Source organism: Pleurodeles waltl, chromosome 3_1 (genome assembly GCF_031143425.1).
Source record: "Pleurodeles waltl isolate 20211129_DDA chromosome 3_1, aPleWal1.hap1.20221129, whole genome shotgun sequence".
Taxonomy (NCBI): Eukaryota; Metazoa; Chordata; class Amphibia; order Caudata; family Salamandridae; genus Pleurodeles; species Pleurodeles waltl.
Window position 1 is genome coordinate 1,651,194,479 of NC_090440.1, and position 18,938 is coordinate 1,651,213,416.

At 44.0% G+C, this 18,938-nt stretch overlaps 1 protein-coding gene across 1 annotated transcript in view; it reads right to left on the minus strand.

Moving 5' to 3' along the window:
• LOC138283610 (dynein axonemal heavy chain 11-like) overlaps window positions 1-18,938 on the minus strand; it is a 2,790,563-nt gene that overhangs the window by 1,807,312 nt on the left and 964,313 nt on the right. Inside the window, exon 34 of the mRNA XM_069221547.1 lies at window positions 980-1,213. Within this exon, the coding sequence (XP_069077648.1) occupies window positions 980-1,213 (234 nt within the window). The remainder of the gene's footprint in view (window positions 1-979; window positions 1,214-18,938) is intronic.

The following is an 18,938-nucleotide window of genomic DNA, read 5'->3' on the forward strand; positions in this document are numbered from 1 at the left end:
TTGCCAAACTTGAAGAGTCTCTGTCAGGCTGAGTAAAGGTCAGCCTGACAAACACCCTTTGTTTTCAGGTCAGGCAGCCAGGGCAGTACATATGCTAAATGTGAAGCTGTCTGGCTGCCTGAGCTGACCGCCATCCCTGTGGGAGTGATCTTTTCAGCCAGGCAAATTACTTGGTGAGGAAGATCATCACTGATAGTCTCGGACCTGAGGGCTTCAGTTTAAAGTCATGAAGTGCTGAGGACTGAGGGGGTTATTCTAACTTTGGAGGAGGTGTTAATCCGTCCCAAAAGTGACGGAAAAGTGACGGATTTCCCACCAGCCGTATTACGAGTCCATTATATCCTATGGAACTCGTAATACGGCTGGTGGTATATCCGTCACTTTACCGTCACTTTTGGGACGGATTAACACTCCTCCAAAGTTAGAATAACCCCCTGAGTGACTATCAGTGACGTACGTTACAGGGCGTGGTGGGTCAGCAATCTCACTGACCCCATCCTACTCACCGCCTCTCATTGGTTGACCCATAACAAGTGCAACCACAACCTTTTCAAATTATTGGCCGCCACTGGGCAGGTGGTACAGTGCAAAAGGCTAAAAGTATGCCTGGTGCAGTACCATACCTTTCAGGGAAGCACCTCTGATATAAATAAGACAACCAATGACAAAGCAAGTAGTTACAGTGCATTATAAGACAACCAATGGCAAAGCAAGTAGTTACAGTGCAATATAACAATAGTAGCTCAAGCTTCCCTCCTTCACAGTACAGGTATGAGATAAAGCGCAGAGCTTGTTTCCCTCATGCACGCACACACACACACACACATGCAATTGCATGCAGATGATTCACAAGTACAGTACAGTCTTACTTAGTAACATAATAAATATAGAGTGGCCAGAATCGACAGTTTCTATCGTGCAGAGACCATGTACAGGTGTAGTAGTGCTATGCTCTTCACACTGTTAACCAAGTCCATACCTGCTTGCGATTGTAATCTTTAAGTGCTGTTTCAAACCCTTCTTCAAGCCGTTCAAAGGCAATTCCAACATCAGCAACCCACCAGATTTGACTACCAGTTAAAGCGGCCTGGGCAGAGTAGTCAAAAAGCCACTGATCTCGTGGCTTGTCTTCATATGCTGAGATTGCTTCCATGATCTCCCGTCGGACCGCTGAATGCATGGCTTCTTCCAAATGACGTAACCATCCTTCCGCCTGCAATAAGCAAATACACAAAATTATTGAAATGTTTGTTGAATGTAAATCCAGGGAACATTGTAAACTGACATACAGACAACCTTTGAGAACACTAGACACGCTTTCATTAGCCTGAAGACTGCCATGGAGGGCAAAAGCAATTTAGTTTACCAAGGTAGTATACTATATGTGTTTAATTAATTTGCACACATAACCTGTAGGGAAACTTTTCATTTTGAATGATTTAATTTTGTAAATGCTCCCATATCCAAACTAATGCAGCAACTGTAACCAGGGGCGGCTCTAGCACTGGTGGTGCCCTGTGCAAATGTCTTTTTTGGCGCACCCCCCACCTCATGACCACCTCTTCATATTCCCTCACTACCACACGGCAAATGTGCCCCTCAGCTCTCCATTGCCCCACTTTTACACACATTCATTAGTTTTAAAGCACTTATAAAAGCTGGGTTTACTAATCCACTTTTAACAACCCACTCAACTATCCACATTAAATAGAGTTCTGTTCTTTGCAGCAGGCATATTAACCCTCTTTGCTACTTTATAGTGAGTCATACCTGCCGCTAGACAAAACTCCCATCTCTCTCCCTAGCAGGAACATTAATCACAAGAAATATCTTGACATCTTAATTGTTTCCTGAATGCTGGATGCACAAGGAACTTTTCAGCAGGTGCTTTTAAATCGCAAGTTTTGTAAGTTACTGCTAAACACAGCGCCCCCCTGATGCCAGCACCCCCCAATCCAGGTCAGCACCCTGTGCGTCGCACCGCTCGCACTGCACTAAAGCTGGCCCTGACTGTAACAAATCACAGACCAATATATCTAACATGGGCATCAATTTACCTAAAAGCCAGTGGTGGGAGAAGTGACATCATATACGCTTTGACCTCAATGACATCATGTGAAGTGACATCATATGACCCTTGACCCTGGATCTTCCCAGGAAGTGATGTTGTACGACCTTTGCCCTTATGACTCCCCAATAACTGCCAGCATTAAAGTGCCTTAATAACTGCATGATTAATGTAATAACACATCAAAGATAAATGTATGTACATGATATATTGGCAATAAACTACGTTAGTAGCTTAAATTATTCATCGTCATTAATACATTTGATCTATTATCACTTGCAAGGCAGTATTACTCCTGTGAAGCACAGAGGTGAGTTTTAAAAAAACAGGTTAATTACTTTTGATAAAGCTCTTTCTGATTGATACTCTACCCAACCACAAACTGCTAATTTAGAATGCTTCCCAGGTGCCAGACTGGATTTGGATAATTTTGTTCAGTAGTGCTACCACTAGGTGGTGTTGTGTGGCTTTGTGATTGGCTCCACTTTGGCTCCATATGGACCCGGAAGTGAAGGAGCGGAGCCACATAAAAGCACTGCACCTACGCACTGGCATTAGTTTCTTATTTCTCTTTCCGTGCACTCAGACGTGAAGCATGAACATTTGTTGATACTAGTGCACTGATCTCTAACATGGGACCTTTTTAGTTGTTAAAAAGAGGTCACTTTACACAACAGGATGGGGTGAGGAATTCTGGTTAAATTGAGTATCCACCAGCTACAGCATTAAATGTAAGTAACATCCTATTCTGATGGTTAATTCTAACCATGCAATCCTCACTTACTATAAATACCAAAGCAGTACCTTCCTAGGTACTGGACTTCAGACCAAAAGGTCTTGTAGGACCGAGTGGGTGAAGTGTCTTTTCCTCCAGACCTGGCTGTCCAAGCAGTAGTTCTTCATGATTGTATGCACTGACGTCCATGTTGCAGCCTGGCAGATATCAAGGACAAGCAATCTGCAACCCTGGGCAGTAGTAGTAGCCTTAGCCCTCGTGGAATCGGCTGTCAGACCCTCTAGGACTGCTTCTTGGCCAGCTTGTGGCAGCACTTGATGCAAAGAATTATCTACTACAACTGTATCCTCTTCTGCACAGCCTTTCCTTTCTTCACCCAAGAGAACCCCACAAAAAGGTTTTTGTTGGTATGATGAATGTAAATGCTTAAAGCCCTTTTGGGGTTCAGCCAATAGATCTTCTCCTCCTTTCTTAAGAAAAAGACTCATGACCTTTGACAAGAACACTGCTTGAGTCATCAACACCATCTTGTCTGGGAAAAAGGTAGTGTGTTGCAGCTGATCCAAAAGCCTTTGGAAAATTATCACATGACAAACTTGTGTAATTGCAATGAGAAGGTAGTCTTCAAAGTCAGCAAGTAACTATGTATCAGCTTGAAGGATGCACACATGAAAAATGTGACAACCAATTTAAGGTTCCACTGAAGCATGACAAGCGGCTTGGGAGGAAACGTATTACATGTCATTGCACATTTTAAACAAGAGCAGTTAATCTGGTAAGCTTGGAAAGACCAAATAGGCAGACAAATATTTTTAATGGTGCTCACTGCAAGGTCGTACTTCGCTAAAGATAAAACAAACAAAAGGATGCCCAACAGTTTTACTGATAATGGTCAATCTTACAAGCGTCTCACCCAATGTCAATATATTTAGTGTAAGGGTGTCTGGCAGCAAGCAAGACATCCACCGCCTCAGATGGCAGGTCAAGCAGTCAGTTTCCACTAGGCATGTAGTTGAGGAGTGCACCGATGTGGGTGGAGGTCTCTGTCTTTAAGGGTGTAACTTCAAGGGAAGGTGTTTCAGGTGTGAGTCTCTCCTAAATAAATGAATAGTTAGCTTGGCAGTTGGATTTGGGGGCACTGAGACAGCTCTGCTACCTCTGTGTTGGATTTTCTCCCTGTGAGCCAAGAATGAAAGACAAAACATTGACCACTGATGGAAACAGGAGAGAGAGAGAGACAGAGATAACCATCTGGTGGCTGGAATTCAAAACTTGAAATCAGATAACCTGGAATCAATCCCTTGATGTCCAATTTGTGTGATCTTTGGCAAATATTTTACTTCTCAGAGCCTCTTTTTTCTTTATTATCACAAATGAATGCACTTTTAAATACTTGACCACAGGATGTGCACTGTACAAGCAACTCTTATATTTGATATATTAGACTATAATTTTGGACTATCTGTAATAAGAATCTAGGCCACATTTAGGGTTTACATGACTACAGACTGGCCTCTTACTTCACTAATGATATTGTCGTTGGGTAGCGAGCCATGAATGTTTTGAAAAACTATAACTTTTAATAAATTTGCAACATTAGCAGTGATTTAATCTGACATCCTGCGGTGAAACCCTTCCACGTGTTAAAAAAGTACATTTTTTTAATTTTGAAGAGATTGTATCATATTTTTATTTATGTTTGTTGCATGATATACCATGCCAAAAGTTTTCATGGTTTGGTTAAAGCACAGACTTTTAGAGCCAAGCCAGACTCATGTTCAGCTCTGCGCACCTTCCTCTATTAGGGAGAGGATGTGGCCTAACATCCTGAGCTGCTGAAGTCAGAGCTATAGGACCCAGGTTTGAGTCTCAGCGGGTCAACATCCTGTGATTCTGGGCAAATTACTTAATCCCCCTGTGCCCACGCTTCAGCACCTTCAGACCATCACGGGTGAGTTGCTGACCCTTCACAAATCCTGGGTTTATTTATTATTTGCAACTCTGGCTCAGTACATAGGCCCCAACTCACTTGATAAAATAATTTGTAAAAGACGAGGACTACAAACATGGAGCCCTGGTCACATGCACTGATTCGACAACTCTACCATTAAGTGAAAATATATTTAGAATAAGTGGTCCCAGGGCACATGGACTCAAGGCCATTGTGTTGCATGTGACTGGAGTAATAAGTTCACAGTGAGAACTATGAGGCACAAGTGGGACAGGCAGTGGAGAAGCTGCAGCGAGGGTGCTTGCTGTGTGACAACCCTTTAATATATTCTTGAGTTAGTAGCTAGTTTTGGGGGCCCTGAGTGGGCTCTGAGATATCTGTACCAGATTTTCTTGTCCTTCTCATTTCACTAAGAAGTTTCAATTTGTTCAATTTTTAAAGTCGGATCTTAAATATATAGTGATAAATTTACAAAAAAGTTGTAAATCTGTCCCCCCAGAAGTACTCCTTCTATGCGCACAAAATATACTCCTTTTTGGAATTCAATAACATTGGCACTAGAGGACTTGGCAAGCTGCAAAAGTCTCAAGTATCCAAGCATACTATTGGCAAACAAATACCCAAAGGGCAATGGGGGAGAATGCTTGCAAATAGTCAGTAGCTAATGCTCCGGGTAGCATACAACCAATTATTTTTCACCCACTGTGCCCTCTAAACAGAGGCCAACCTATTGCAAATCAGTACTGACCCTGTCCCTCATGGAAACGCTCCATCCTGAACCTTAGGTGTTTCACACCTCCAACCTTCAGCCCACTGCTTTTTTATTTGGGAAATCTGAGATTCATGCCTCCTGAAACTCACTGATTAAGCTATGCCCCTGCCTTTCCTGTGTTCACAATCTTTGCCAAATCTCAGTGCAGAAATGCAGAGGCAGAAAAGCATGCAAGGAACCTGTGCTCAATTCCAGCAGCATTGCATGTCCTAACTGGTGTTCTTGCAGGAAATTTCAAAGCAGGAAGCTTTTTATATTTGTGTTCCTAACTGTGGTAAAAATGTCTAGATAGGGTTCTCTCAACTGCTGATAGATGCACTGCACCACTTTGGGATGGCAACACAATTCTTGACCTGCCAGATGCTGTCTGCTCAGCTCGTCCACTCTGGCAATCAGGGATTTGCCTAGATGATTCACAATCAGAGAAATGCCCTGCTGCTCCAACCAACTCCAGATGCACAGAGCCTTCTGGCACAAGACCCAGGAATGCAGTCTACCATCTTTGTTGCAATACCACATGCTGTTGTGAGGCCTTCTTGGCCCGTGTTAATTCTCCATTTTTAGCTTCAATTTAGCTCAGTTTTATATTTTTCGCTTTACATGTGTTCGCTGACATCGCTTTTAGCACTGAGATTTTGCACATTTAGGCGTGGAAGATATTCCAAGAATACATGTACATGCTGCTTGTTTTAGTCAGTCTTTCTCGACATGTAGTCTGTACACTATGTTCAAGGCTATGAATATAGTACAAGATATCCTCTGCTTGCCCTGCCCGTTCGGAGACAGCTTCTAACATCTAGACATATCATTCAATCAAAGCAGTGCCTCTAACACAGTGTGGCTTTGATTATATAAACCATGCACTGACTCAGAAGGGTCAGAGGAGCACTACAGCTGCGACCGTCTTGAGAGGAATGCTGTGTTTGACATGCAGCTCTGCTTGGGCTGATTTATCAGTTTGCAAAAAAACATTGCCAACTACACTACAGGCCGATTTCCTGGTTCAGTTCACCAGTTATGGCGGCTATGGCTATCCACTTAGATCAGGCAGATGGTTTAGTCACTATACTCTCAGTGTAGGGCTAATGTTAGGTAGGAACATCTAGAAATCATTTGCCACATTGGGACTGTTTATTCTTTTCACCATGTTCATAATGCTGGTAAAGTTGCATTGTTTCAGCTGCCTAATATGGCAACGTATTCTCTCTATGCAAAACTACAATACTTATCTAGTATCTCTCTTGTTTTTTGCCTGTGCATGCATGAGTAAGACAACAAAATGATAAGATAAGTTTCCAAGATTCCATTGGGGATTAGAATGTCATGTTCAGGTTGACATAATCACCTTCCAACCTGGGAAGGTTAGGGATTTGAGGTGAGGTACTATGTGCTAGCCAGGAATTAGGCTGATAGCTTCTGATGGTGTGGGTGGATTCAGTCCCTGTATTCTGAAGTTCTGTCATCCTAATACGCAGTCCTATTATTTTGGTAGGAACTGTATAACAATGGCAGTAGAGTTATCCATGAGAAACTACACCAACCTCCCTTTGATGAACAGGAAGGCCTTCAGACCCAGGAGAATGGCTCACAACTCCAACATATTGATGTGGAGTTGAGCGTTTGCTGCAGACCAAAGTCCCTTGATCTCCCTCCCCCTCATAGAGCCTCCCTAGCCCAGCAGTCACACATCTGTCCCTACCATCAGCTCTGAGCGTTGGGAAGGGGGAGAAGCGTATCAATCGACCACTTTTGTTTGAGCAGCTGCCACTGCAGATCATGAGTAGTCTCCTCCTCAATCCAAATGACATTCAGCAGATTTCCTTGATGCTGGGCCCTTTGGAATTTCAGATTACATTGGAGAAACTTCATATTCAACCTGCAGTAGTTTGGAAGGCCAAAAAGCCTCATAGCTGCTCTCATAATGATCCAGGACTGAGGCTGAAACATCAAGATCATAGCCTGAACGCTCCGGAGTTATTGCAACAGAGGAAAAGCCTGGAAATGCACTGTGTCCAAAGCAGCTTCAGTAACTGGAAGTCTCTGCAAGGGAGTCAGGTGCAGCTTCAGCTTATTGATAGTGAACCCCAATGATGTCAGGAGATTAACCAGTGACAGAAAGAGTGGTGAGCGTGACTTCAACAGCCAGTCATCCATACACCATCTCCACAATGGGCCGTGACCACCACCATCACTTTTGTAAATGCATAGAAGCACTTGTGAGGCTGAAAGGGAACACAGCAAACTAAAAATGCTCATGACCTATCTTGAACAGCAAGTCATGCCTGTGAGACTTCAAGGTATGCATATCAAAAGGCACATCCTTCAGGGCCAAGGGCACCACCTAGTCATCCAGGTCCAGGATCACCTGAGTCTAGGACAGACAGGATTTGGGCCCTAGTGAGCATTTTTAAATTGTCCTTCTGCAAGGAGGCTTCCAGAGGTCCAGGTCCAAAATAGGCCAGAAAACCTCATAATTTTTTTGCACAAGTAAATAGATAGAGTATTAACCCTCTATTTGTGCCAAGTCTGGTACCCTTCCAATAGCACCCTTGGAGAGTACCACTCACACTTCTTCCAAGAGACTGTACATGTGGATAATTCTCTCTAATGTAGGGGGAGTGTTTAGTGGGGCTGAAAGAAATGATAGGATACATCTGTCAAATATGATGAATTGCCACTATGGGAGGAAACACTGGATCCTGTCCTACCACTGGATGGACATACAACACTAGGGGAAAACTAAATAAATTAAGTAGCTGTTGCAGCAGGGGCAGATGCAGGAGAATGGGCAGACTGATGTCCCTACTGGTTTACATGCTGCCTGCCAGGCCCACGTCTATGACCTCAAAAGGCCTTGGGTGACTGCTGTACTGGTTAGTGGGATTGTCTTTGCCTATGCATCAACCCAATTGCATAGCCTCTGAGTTTTTTTAATTAGTGGGGAAACTTCCTGGGAGGGCTCAACAGATCCAGGCAGCACACTGTGGCTCTCCTCCCTTAACGTGTTCCAATGCAGAAACTGCCTTTCACTGCAAGGGTGTGAGTCATCAAAAGAAATAATAATGAGAGAGGCCTTTACATCACCAGAAAATCCTGTGGCATGCATCTATGTGTGTCAGTAAAACACAACACTAGTATCAACTGCCCTCCCCAGGCAATCAGTAGTATCTATCTATCTAGGTCATCCCAATAATATATCTTGCTCCGACTTCTCCTGCATGAATTGTCTGAACCAGGGAGTCTGTAAGGTCCTCCAGGACCCCTGGAAAGATCTTGTTTGCAATTTCCCAGAGGTTATTCATGTAGCTGCCTAATAGGCCGACAGCATTAATCGAGCACAGTGCTAGACTGACTGAGGTAAACATACAGTTCCCACAACCCTGAATCCTCTTTGACTTTCTTTCCGGAGGACATGTGGGGAAGGAACTGGGATTCATCTTATTCGTTGAAGCTTAAACCACAAGGCTCTCTGATGAAGAATGTTTAGTAAGAAAATCAGTATCACAAGAAACCAAACAGTGATGGCCACCTGCCAATTGAACAGTAGGCAGGGCTTTGACTAAGTAGCCAGCAAGGTATCAGTGAAGGCCTCATTAAAAAGGAGCGAAGACTCCGACATGGCTGGCCCAGGCTGCAAAATGTCTGTAAGCACATTTGTTTTGGTCTCACCTGCAGGCAACTGCAAATATATGCCCTCATCTGCCTGGTGTAGCAACATTACAGCTGCAAAGAAGGCACTTTCTTCCATTAATGACCCAAGTTGTGAGTCAAACCCTGCCTCATGTGTGGTGTCAAACCCACTAGCCTCGTGTAAATCCATGTAAAAATGTGATTATTCACATTCAGGGAAATAAAAGAGGAGTCCCAGTGCCTATAAGGGCGAGCTCCCTATGTGTTCTTGGCAATAATTTTGCCAGCTCTCCCTACATGTTCTTGGCAATGATTTTGCCATCCCTGAGGCCAGGGGTTACAAAGGCAATGTCCTGGCGACCACTAAATGACGTCCATGCTGGGGAGTATAGAGGCAACATGCCTTCTTTGACTGTAAGACATAACCGACTTTTAAACTTGCCCTGGCCATATACTAATGGTCAGGGCTGCCTGTTCCTATAATGCACTTGGTAGACAGGAATAATACTGATGGGGGATATCAACCGTTTACTGCAGCGCAAATGGATAGTTATTCTACCAAAGATGGTAACGGTAAATCAAAGAGCTTTACTCCAGGTTGATACTTAACACTCACCTCAAAATCAGGGTGTTAGTGCTAAACAAATCACAAAAGGTAACATTTTAAAAGCTTAAAATCACATTATGCGGAATAGCCACTATAGTGGTGAGTTTAAACAGCAGTGCCTGCCCCTAGAGGGCGGCAGGTCATCGACCCACTGCCTCCCTCTGCAGCACTGCTTGACATATACAGCATTTAAATGAAAGCAAACAATCTCACGGATCATTTGGTTGCATGTAAAAGCTGTATTACCTTGCCAGCAAAAGAGGGCTCCGCCAGATGTACTGCGTATGTGTCAGGGGGGAGGTGTTACAGCCCAGACCTCACACATACACAATACATATCTGGCAAGCTGCACTACCGTCACGCAGTACAGCGTGTCAGATAATGGAGCTTCAGGGCTTGTCAATCACACACCGTCTTGCCCAATCAAAATCTGGAATGGATAAAAAGGTCTACCTCTGCACCTTTAACCTTATTCCAGCTTCTTATTGAGTGTATGGTCGTGGGTCTGCCTGTAGAGAAGAAATTCAGGGGCTACCTAGGTAATTTGTTGTGTTTAAGAGTGCGAGTTTGTGTGCTGGGAAGCGCATGTGTATGTCTGTATTTGTGAATGTCTTTGTGTGCGTGTCTGCAGCTATGTGCATGTTTGCTTGTGTGCGATGTGAAAATCTGCCTCGGTCTCAGCTTGCCAAACCCAGGCCCATGCCAAACTGCTGGAAAATGGATTTGGGCCCCACCACTTTAATAATGTACCAGCAACCACTGGGTTTAAACAGAACAAAACTACTGTAACATAAAATGAAACCCATTTTGATACTTTGGCAGGTATAATAGTCTCCTAAATAGACTGAAAGTCAACCTTCTGTGGAAAACAACTTGACCGACAGAGCAGGTCCCACAGTTCTGAGTTAAAGATTCGGCCTGGGTAGTGCTGGGCTCAAAGTTTGAAATCACTAAAACTGAAACTTGGCAGGAGGAAAAAGAACAAATAAGCTCAGGCTCCGGAAAGCTCGTTTTCACCTGCTCAGTTCTATAAAAATACACAAATAGCAGAGCGCCTGACTCTATTCAGGCAACCATTTGCAAATGCATTTGAAGATCAAAATCAAGCCAAAAGGGCCAAGTTATATAGACCACATTAAAGCTGCAATACTATCTAATTTTTAGCTCGCTCAATGCAGATGGAATTACTAAAGAACGCGTCGGAAGTCCTGCTGATTCAGGTGGATATAAAAGTGTTAAAGAAACGTCGGCAAGCCATTCAAAACAAACGGCGGTCCGGGAGCTCTCTTCAGAAAGAATGGGGCAGCGCAGAGCTGCATTGTTCCATTCTCGCCTTGTAATAAACTTTCAAGCCCCACAAATGATCACAGAATTAGCCTCTGCTCCCTGCTAGTGTTTAGTGAAAAGACTTGATTGACTGATGCCTAGCACACAGCAGTGAAGCACCATTCACATTTCCCAAACCATGGCACATGATTTGGCGTCATTAAAACAAATGGCAGTCGCAGAGCCCGGCTTTCAGGCGGTTGAAGGCGGCATTATCGTCGACGAGTGGCGCATTTGAGCACTAAAAGGAAGGACGGCCTCTAGAGAGCCCTTCTCGACGTTTCCGACATCACAACCAGAGGGGAATGACTGTTAAAATGATTTTATACGATCGGGTAGGTCTTGTGTTGGAAGCAACTTTGTATTAAAGAACGTTTTTTCGGAGCTGAACGAGAGGTCAGGTTACACATTATTCCCTGCAGACACTATCATTTGAAGTGCTTATTTACCGTTCAAAATTTGATATGTTTATCTATTAAAACAAAAAGGCTATCTTCTGTTTACTGTGACACACACCAGGAAATTACTGTGACACAGACTGGGAAAACAATAACACACTTCTCCAGGAAGCCTACAAATCACAAAGTCTATCTACCCCATTTAAATTTTCACTGAGCCCAATCGAAAAAACTATGTGATTCAGACAGGCTCCTTCATGACAGAAGACATGGGGTTACATAAGTGTATAATTAATTAAACTGGAGAATTTAATGGCTATTGCTTCTACGGCGTGTATATTAAGAGTTTGTATACATTTGCAGTTGGCTCCAACCCTACAACCCTTTTTTCTATCAATGGAATTGAAAAGCAAAAAGGATTACTTCAGGGCCAAACCCTCAGCAGGGCCATCTCCCACCCCCAACTGTAACGAGTGAGAAGGTATGGAAAATCTAGAGGTCCTCAACTTCTCCCAAATTGTGTCTGGCGTTACCATGTAGTCAAAAAAGAGTTTGGGTGCAATTATCACTGTGCTGGGACTTATAATAAACAGAAAAGGTCCTCATATTTTGAAGAAACGATTTTATAATGTTCTTCATTGTGAACCTCTTGATCAGATCAACTGCAACAGTAACAGTGGAGAACAAAACGACATTCAGTGGAGAAAACTCAACATGTCAGAATTAAGTCTCCTTCAGTCATTAAGTAGATGTGGATAGCCAGGCAAGGCATAACTCAAGAGCGGAGGTGTGGAGGTTGTCTAAATATAGTGCAGCACAATTATCACAGTTCAAAATAAGATATGAATGTCCTACCAGAAATGTGAGTATACAGCTCTTCAACCCCTTCGCTGCCAGACCTTTTCCCCTCCTGTGGCGAGGCTTTTTTTGACTATTTGGGGCAGTTCGCCATTAGGCCCTCATAACTTTTGGTTCATATAAGCTACCCATGCCAAATTTGTGTCCTTTTTTCCATCATCCTAGGGATTCTGGAGGTACCCAGACTTTGTGGGTTCCCCTGAAGGAGACCAAGAAATTAGCCAAAATACAGTGAAAACTTTGTTTTTTTTAAAAAAATTGGAAAAAAGGGCTGCAGAAGGCGGCTCGTGGTTTTTCCCCTGAAAATGGCATCAACAAAGGGTTTGCGGTGGCAAGATTACCATCTTCCCAGCTTTCAGGAATAGGCAGACTTGAATTAGAAAACCCTATTTTTCAATACGATTTTGACATTTTACTGGGACATACCCCATTTTTACTATTTTTTGTGCTTTTAGCCTCCTTCCAGTTAGTGACCGAAATGGGTAAGAAACCAATGCTGGATCCCAGAAAGCTAAACATTTCTGAAAAGTAGACAAAAATCTGAATTCAGCAAGGGGTCATTTGTGTATATCCTACAAGTGTTTCCTACAGAAAATAACAGCTGAAATGGAAAAACAGCCATTTTTCTCCACGTTTTACTCTGTAACTTTTTCCTGCGATGACAGATTTTTTAAAGCAATATACCGTTACGTCCACTGGACTCTTCTGGTTGCGGGGATATATAGGGCTTGTAGGTTCATCAAGAACCCTAGGTACCCAGAGCCAATAAATGAGCTGCACCTTGCAATAGGTTTTTTATTCTATACCGGGTATACAGCAATTCATTTGCTGAAATATAAAAAGTGAAAAATAGGTATCAAGAAAACCTTTGTATTTCCAAAATGGCCATGAGATAAGGAGTTGAGAAGCAGTGGTTATTTGCACATCTCTGAATTCCGGGGTGCCCATACTAGCATGTGAATTACAGGGTATTTCTCAAATAGACTATTTTTTCACACACTGTCTTACATTTGGAAGGAAAAAATGTAGAGAAAGACAAGGGGCAATAACACTTGTTTTGCTATTCTGTGTTCCCCCACATCTCCCGATAAAAATGGTACCTCACTTGCGTGGATAGGCCTAGCACCCGTGACAGGAAATGCCCCAAAACACAAAGTGGACACATCACATTTTCACAAAGAAAACAGAGCTTTTTTTGCAAAGTGACTAGTTGTGGATTTTGGCCTCTAGCTCAGCCGGCACCTAGGGAAACCTAGCAAACCTGCGCAGTTTTGAAAACTAGACACCTAGGGGAATCCAAGATGGGGTGACTTGTGGGGCTCTGACCAGGTTCTGTTACCCAGAATCCTTTGCAAACCTCGAAATTTGGCCAAAAAAACACTTTTTCCTCTCATTCCGATGACAGAAAGTTCTGGAATCTGAGAGGAGCCACAAATTTCCTTCCACTCAGCGTTCCCCCAAGTCTCCCGATAACAACGGTACCTCACTTCAGGGGGTAGGCCTAGCGCCCGCGAAGGAAATGCCCCAAAACACAACGTGGACACATCAAATTTTTCCACAGAAAATAGAGGTGTTTTTTACAAACTGCCTACCTGTGGATTTTGGCCTCTAGGTCAGCCTGCACCTGGGGAAACCTAGCAAACCAGCGCATTTTTGGAAACTAGACACCTAGGGGAATCCAAGATGGGGTGACTTGTGGGGCTCTGACTAGGTTCTTTTACCCAGAATCCTTTGCAAATCTCAAAATTTGGCCAAAAAAACACTTTTTTCTCTCATTGCGGTCAAAGAAAGTTCTGGAATCTAATAGGAGCCACAAATTTCCTTCCACCCAGCGTTCCCCCAAGTCTCCCGATAAAAATGGTACCTCACTTGTGTGGGTAGGCCTAGCGCCTGCAAAAGGAAATGGTCCAAAACACAACGTGGACACATCAAATTTTTCCACAGAAAACAGAGGTGTTTTTTACAAAGTGCCTACCTGTGGATTTTGGCCTCTAGCTCAGCCAGCACTTGGGGAAACCTAGCAAACCAGCGCATTTTTGAAAACTAGACACCTAGGGGAATCCAAAATGGGGTGACTTGTGGGGCTCTGACCAGGTTCTGTTACCCAGAATCCTTTGCAAAGCTCATAATTTGGCAAAAAAAAACACTTTTTCCTCTCATTTCTATGACAGAAAGTTCTAGAATCAGAGAGGAACCACAAATTTCCTTCCACCCAGTGTTCCCCCAAGTCTCTCGATAAAAATGGTACCTCACTTTTGTGGGTGGGCCTACTGCCTGCGAAAGGAAATGCCCCAAAACACTATCTGTACACATCAAAATGATCAAATACAAAACTACCTGTTTTTGAAGGGGGGTACCTGCGTTTTTGGTCCTGGGCTAAGCAGCCTTCTAGGGAAACCTACCAAACCCAGACATTTCTGAAAACTAGACACCCGAGGGAGTCCAGTGAGGTATGACTTGCGTGGCTCCCCCAATGTTTTCTTACCCCGAATCCTCATCAAACCTCAAATTTAGCTAACAAAATCACATTTTTCCCACATTTCTGTGTGGGATCACTGCACTGGGACACATTTCATACCACCCAATGTTTCCCTCAGTCTCCCGGTAAAAATGATACCTTATTTGTGTAGGTGGGCCAAGTGCTTGTGAAAGGGAAGAGCCAAAAACATGTTGATATTGAGGGGGAACAAAGGAGGTCCAAAAGGGCAGTTTGCAAAAAAATTTTTTAGGGCTGACAAGTGCAGCAGAATTTTTATCGGTATAGATGAGACAATGCTGGGTGGTAGGAATTTTGAGGATTCCTGTAGATTCCGGAAGGTTCCTTCACAAAAACATGGGAAAAATTTGTGATTTCCAGCAAAGCTGGAGGTTTGCAGGGGATTGTGGGTACAAAAATGGTGCGGGGTGCATGTGAAACACGCCACCCTGGAATCACCCAGATGTTTAGTTTTCAGATGTGTGTAGGTCTTGTGGATTTTTCTACATGGCAGCGTTCCAAAGTCCATAAAGTGCAGCCCTCACCATTCCAAGTGGGGCGATTTTGAGAGTAAGCCAAGCTCTCATGGCCTAAATGTAAAACTAAACCCCAAATTAATCAAATGTCTTATTGCTTGCTGTGGGATAAGATGTTTTAGAGTGCGGGGGAGAGCTGAAAGACTGTTACCCCCTTCAGTTGAGGTGGGGGCGTAACCAGCCCCACACTGGTTGGTAGCCACCACCCCAATATTTCTTTAAAAAAAAAAAAATCCCTGGCATCTAGTAGACTTTCTGCCCCCGGGGTGTGGATCAGGGGTAATTGCCCCATCTGCCCACTAGTGGGCAGAACAACTTTGGCTCCATTTATTTTGGGTGGGGGTATGGCCATACCCCCACCCTCTTATTTTTGAAAAAAAAACTTCCCTAGCCTCTGGTGGGCTTTCTGCCCCCCTCACACTTTGGGGTCAGATGGGCCTTCCAAAAATAGGCCCATCTGCCCCAATGGGGGGCAGATATGGCCAACAGTAAAGTGCCCCCATTGGGAGCAACCCTTACCCAAGGGGCTGCCCCCCTAAAGAAAACACACGCATGCACACACACCAGTCCCTGGTGCCTAAGTGGTTTCTGCCCCAATGGGGGCAGATTGGCCTAACAAAAATCGGCCGATCTGCCCCCATGGGAGCAGAAATGGTCTAAATACAATTTGCCCCCTCAGGGGAGCAACCCTTGACTAAGGGGTCGCTCCCCACCTCTAAAAAACAAAACAATTTTTTTTTTTTTTTTAATCCCCGGCACCTAGAGGTTTCTGCCACACCTGGGGGCAGATCGGCCTAATAAAAATAGGCCGATCTGCCTCCGGGGGTGCAGAAAAGGCCTAAAATAAATTCCCCCCGTGGAGCTACCCTTGCCTAAAGGGTCGCTCTCCACCTCTAAAAAACTAAACAAAAACAAAAAAACAATTTTTTTTTATCCCTGATGCCTAGAGGCTTCAAATAGGCCGATCTGCCTCCGGGGGGGCAGAAAAGGCCTAAAATAAATCCCCCCCCCGGGTAGCGACCCTTGCATAAGGGGTCGCTCCCCACCTCTAAAAAACAAAACAAAACAAAAAAAAAAATCCCAGAAAAATCTCTCCCTGGAGCCTAGAGGCTTCTGCCCCCCAGGGGGCAGATCGGCCTAATAACAATAGGCCGATCTGCCCTCGGGGGGGAATAATGGCCTAAAATATATTTGCCACCCTGCCCCCTGCCCCACCCACCCCCCGGGGAGCGACCCTTGCCTACGGGGTCGCTCCCCTTGCATGACATTGGCGCAAAAAAAATCCCCGGTGCCTAGTGGTTTCTGCCCCCCTTGGGGGCAGATTGACCTAAAATCGACCGATCTGCCCCCAATGAGGGCAGAAATGGTCTAAATACAATTTGCCCCCCAGGGGAGGTACCCTTGCCTAATGGGTTGCTCCCCAACTCTAAAAAAAAAAAAAAAAAAAAAAAAAACACAAAAAAATTAGTCCTGGCATCTAGAGGTTTCTGCCCTCCCTGGGGGCAGAAATGGCCTAAAATAAATTTGCCCCCCAGGTGAACGACCCTTGCCTAAGGGGTCGTTCCCCTTGCATGAAATTCACGGAAAAAAAAAACCTCCCTGGTGTCTAGTGGTTTCTGTCCCCCTTGGGGGCAGATTGGCCTCATAAAAATAGGCCAATCTGCCCCCAAGGGGGGCAGAAATGGCCTAAATATAATTTGCCCCCTAGGGGAGCGACCTTTGCCTAAGGGGTCGCTCCCCACCTCTAAAAAAAAAAAAAAAAAAATGATCAGGCAGAAAAGGCCTTAAAAAAATGCCCCCCCGGGAGCAACCCTTGCCCAAGGGGTCGCTCCCCTTATGCCAATTTCCTACAAAAAAAAAAATCCCTGGTGTCTAGTGGGCATTTTAGCAGCCGGAATTTGTTTCCTTCCCTTTGAAGCCTCTCAGGCTTCCTCCACGTGATCAGAAGAGAAATGCTGAGCATTTCTCTTCCGCAGCGCGAAGGGAGGAGGCCTCTGAGATAGTCAGCGCGCAATCGCGCACTGACGTCACTGGGGGGCAGGGGGTGGAAGGGGAAGGGCTTCCCCTTCCATCCCTGTCTTGGGGGGAGGGGAACCCCGCAGAGGGAGCACTAGCGCTACCTCTGTGCCCAGGACGTAATGGTTACGTCCTGGGCACACGAGCACTGTGCCGCAGGACGTAACCATTACGTCCTGGGCACAGAAGGGGTTAAAATGCAATAATATAAAAATATATTTACAGTATAAATGTGTTACACTACAGGATGTATGCATGTATTCTTACGTCAAATACATGAAAAATATGCACAAAGGGTATGCAATGAATCAGCACAATGCAATAGTCACATAGCTTATAAAATCATCTAATGATAGCTGCTAGGACAGGTGATACAGCCACAGCCACGTCCATTTTCTAAGTTTGATTAAGACATTTTCAAACAACAGAAATGATGCATAATACGCAAAGACCAAAATGTATGTTTTTTGCATTACTACACATGCAGTATAAAATGTTTATACTGTCCTTGTAGAGAGCACGAAACTACCTTAGTAATGTAACAATACATTTATAGATTCAGAGACCCTGGCTATGCAGGCTATTTCCTACTGGTTATCACCAAATGATGGCGAACTTTGGTACAAACCAAAAAGCAAAGGACACAACAGTGGAGTAATGTAAAGTCTGGTAAGTTTTAACATGCTCACAAACGTATAATGGTTTCGATCAACAACAGATCATGATCACCACCATGTAAAACAGAGAATAAGAAAAGTTCCCTCAAAGTTGTTTCTTTGCCAAATGTTAGTAACATTTACTCAAAGTTGAGTTACTTTGCCAAAAGTTAGTAACATTTACTGTTTGTGGCCCTAGTGTTTGGTTACACCTAAAACAATTCAGACACAAAACAAATTCAATAGTAAACAATGAACAACATGACTACTAATTCATAAAAGCAGGAGATGGTGTCTCAGAATCCAGAAAGTGCATTTAATTGCTGCAGGGAGTTAAACTACTTCTTGAGGTTAGGGTTATTTTTTTCAGTCACCCAAATCATAGCCCAAGAATCTCTGGGTTAGTGCCTCCTCACTCGTGGGGAACCAAAAAGAGCGATGAAGAAGGGGAAGTCTATAATATGATCTGCATTTCTAGCATTTGTTTTATTGGAGATCCCTACTCCAGTCACTGGTGAGAAGTAGAGAAGGTTTGGAGGTGTCTCTTGACTCAATAGGTTCATTGGGTGCTCCCCAAGTAAGCAAGCAGAGCTTCACTATGGGCCTTTAGGCTTGTTAATTGGCAGGAGGAAACAGGCAGAATCAACTCCACATTCTAAAATCATCAATAGTAGCAGGGTCCATACAGGTTGAAGTCAAAAGCTGCTCAACAAGCTGGAAGCAGGCTACCACTTCAATGCCTAAGTTCCAACATTTAGGAAATGGTCCACTGCCACTGAGAGACAGTATGTTGCAGTTGTCAGTGCCTACATGCAATAACTAGGAACACCTTCCATAGAACTATTCTTGTAGTTCACATTGTGTATTCCCTCCAGACAAATCTCACAACAAAAATGTAGCTGACGAAT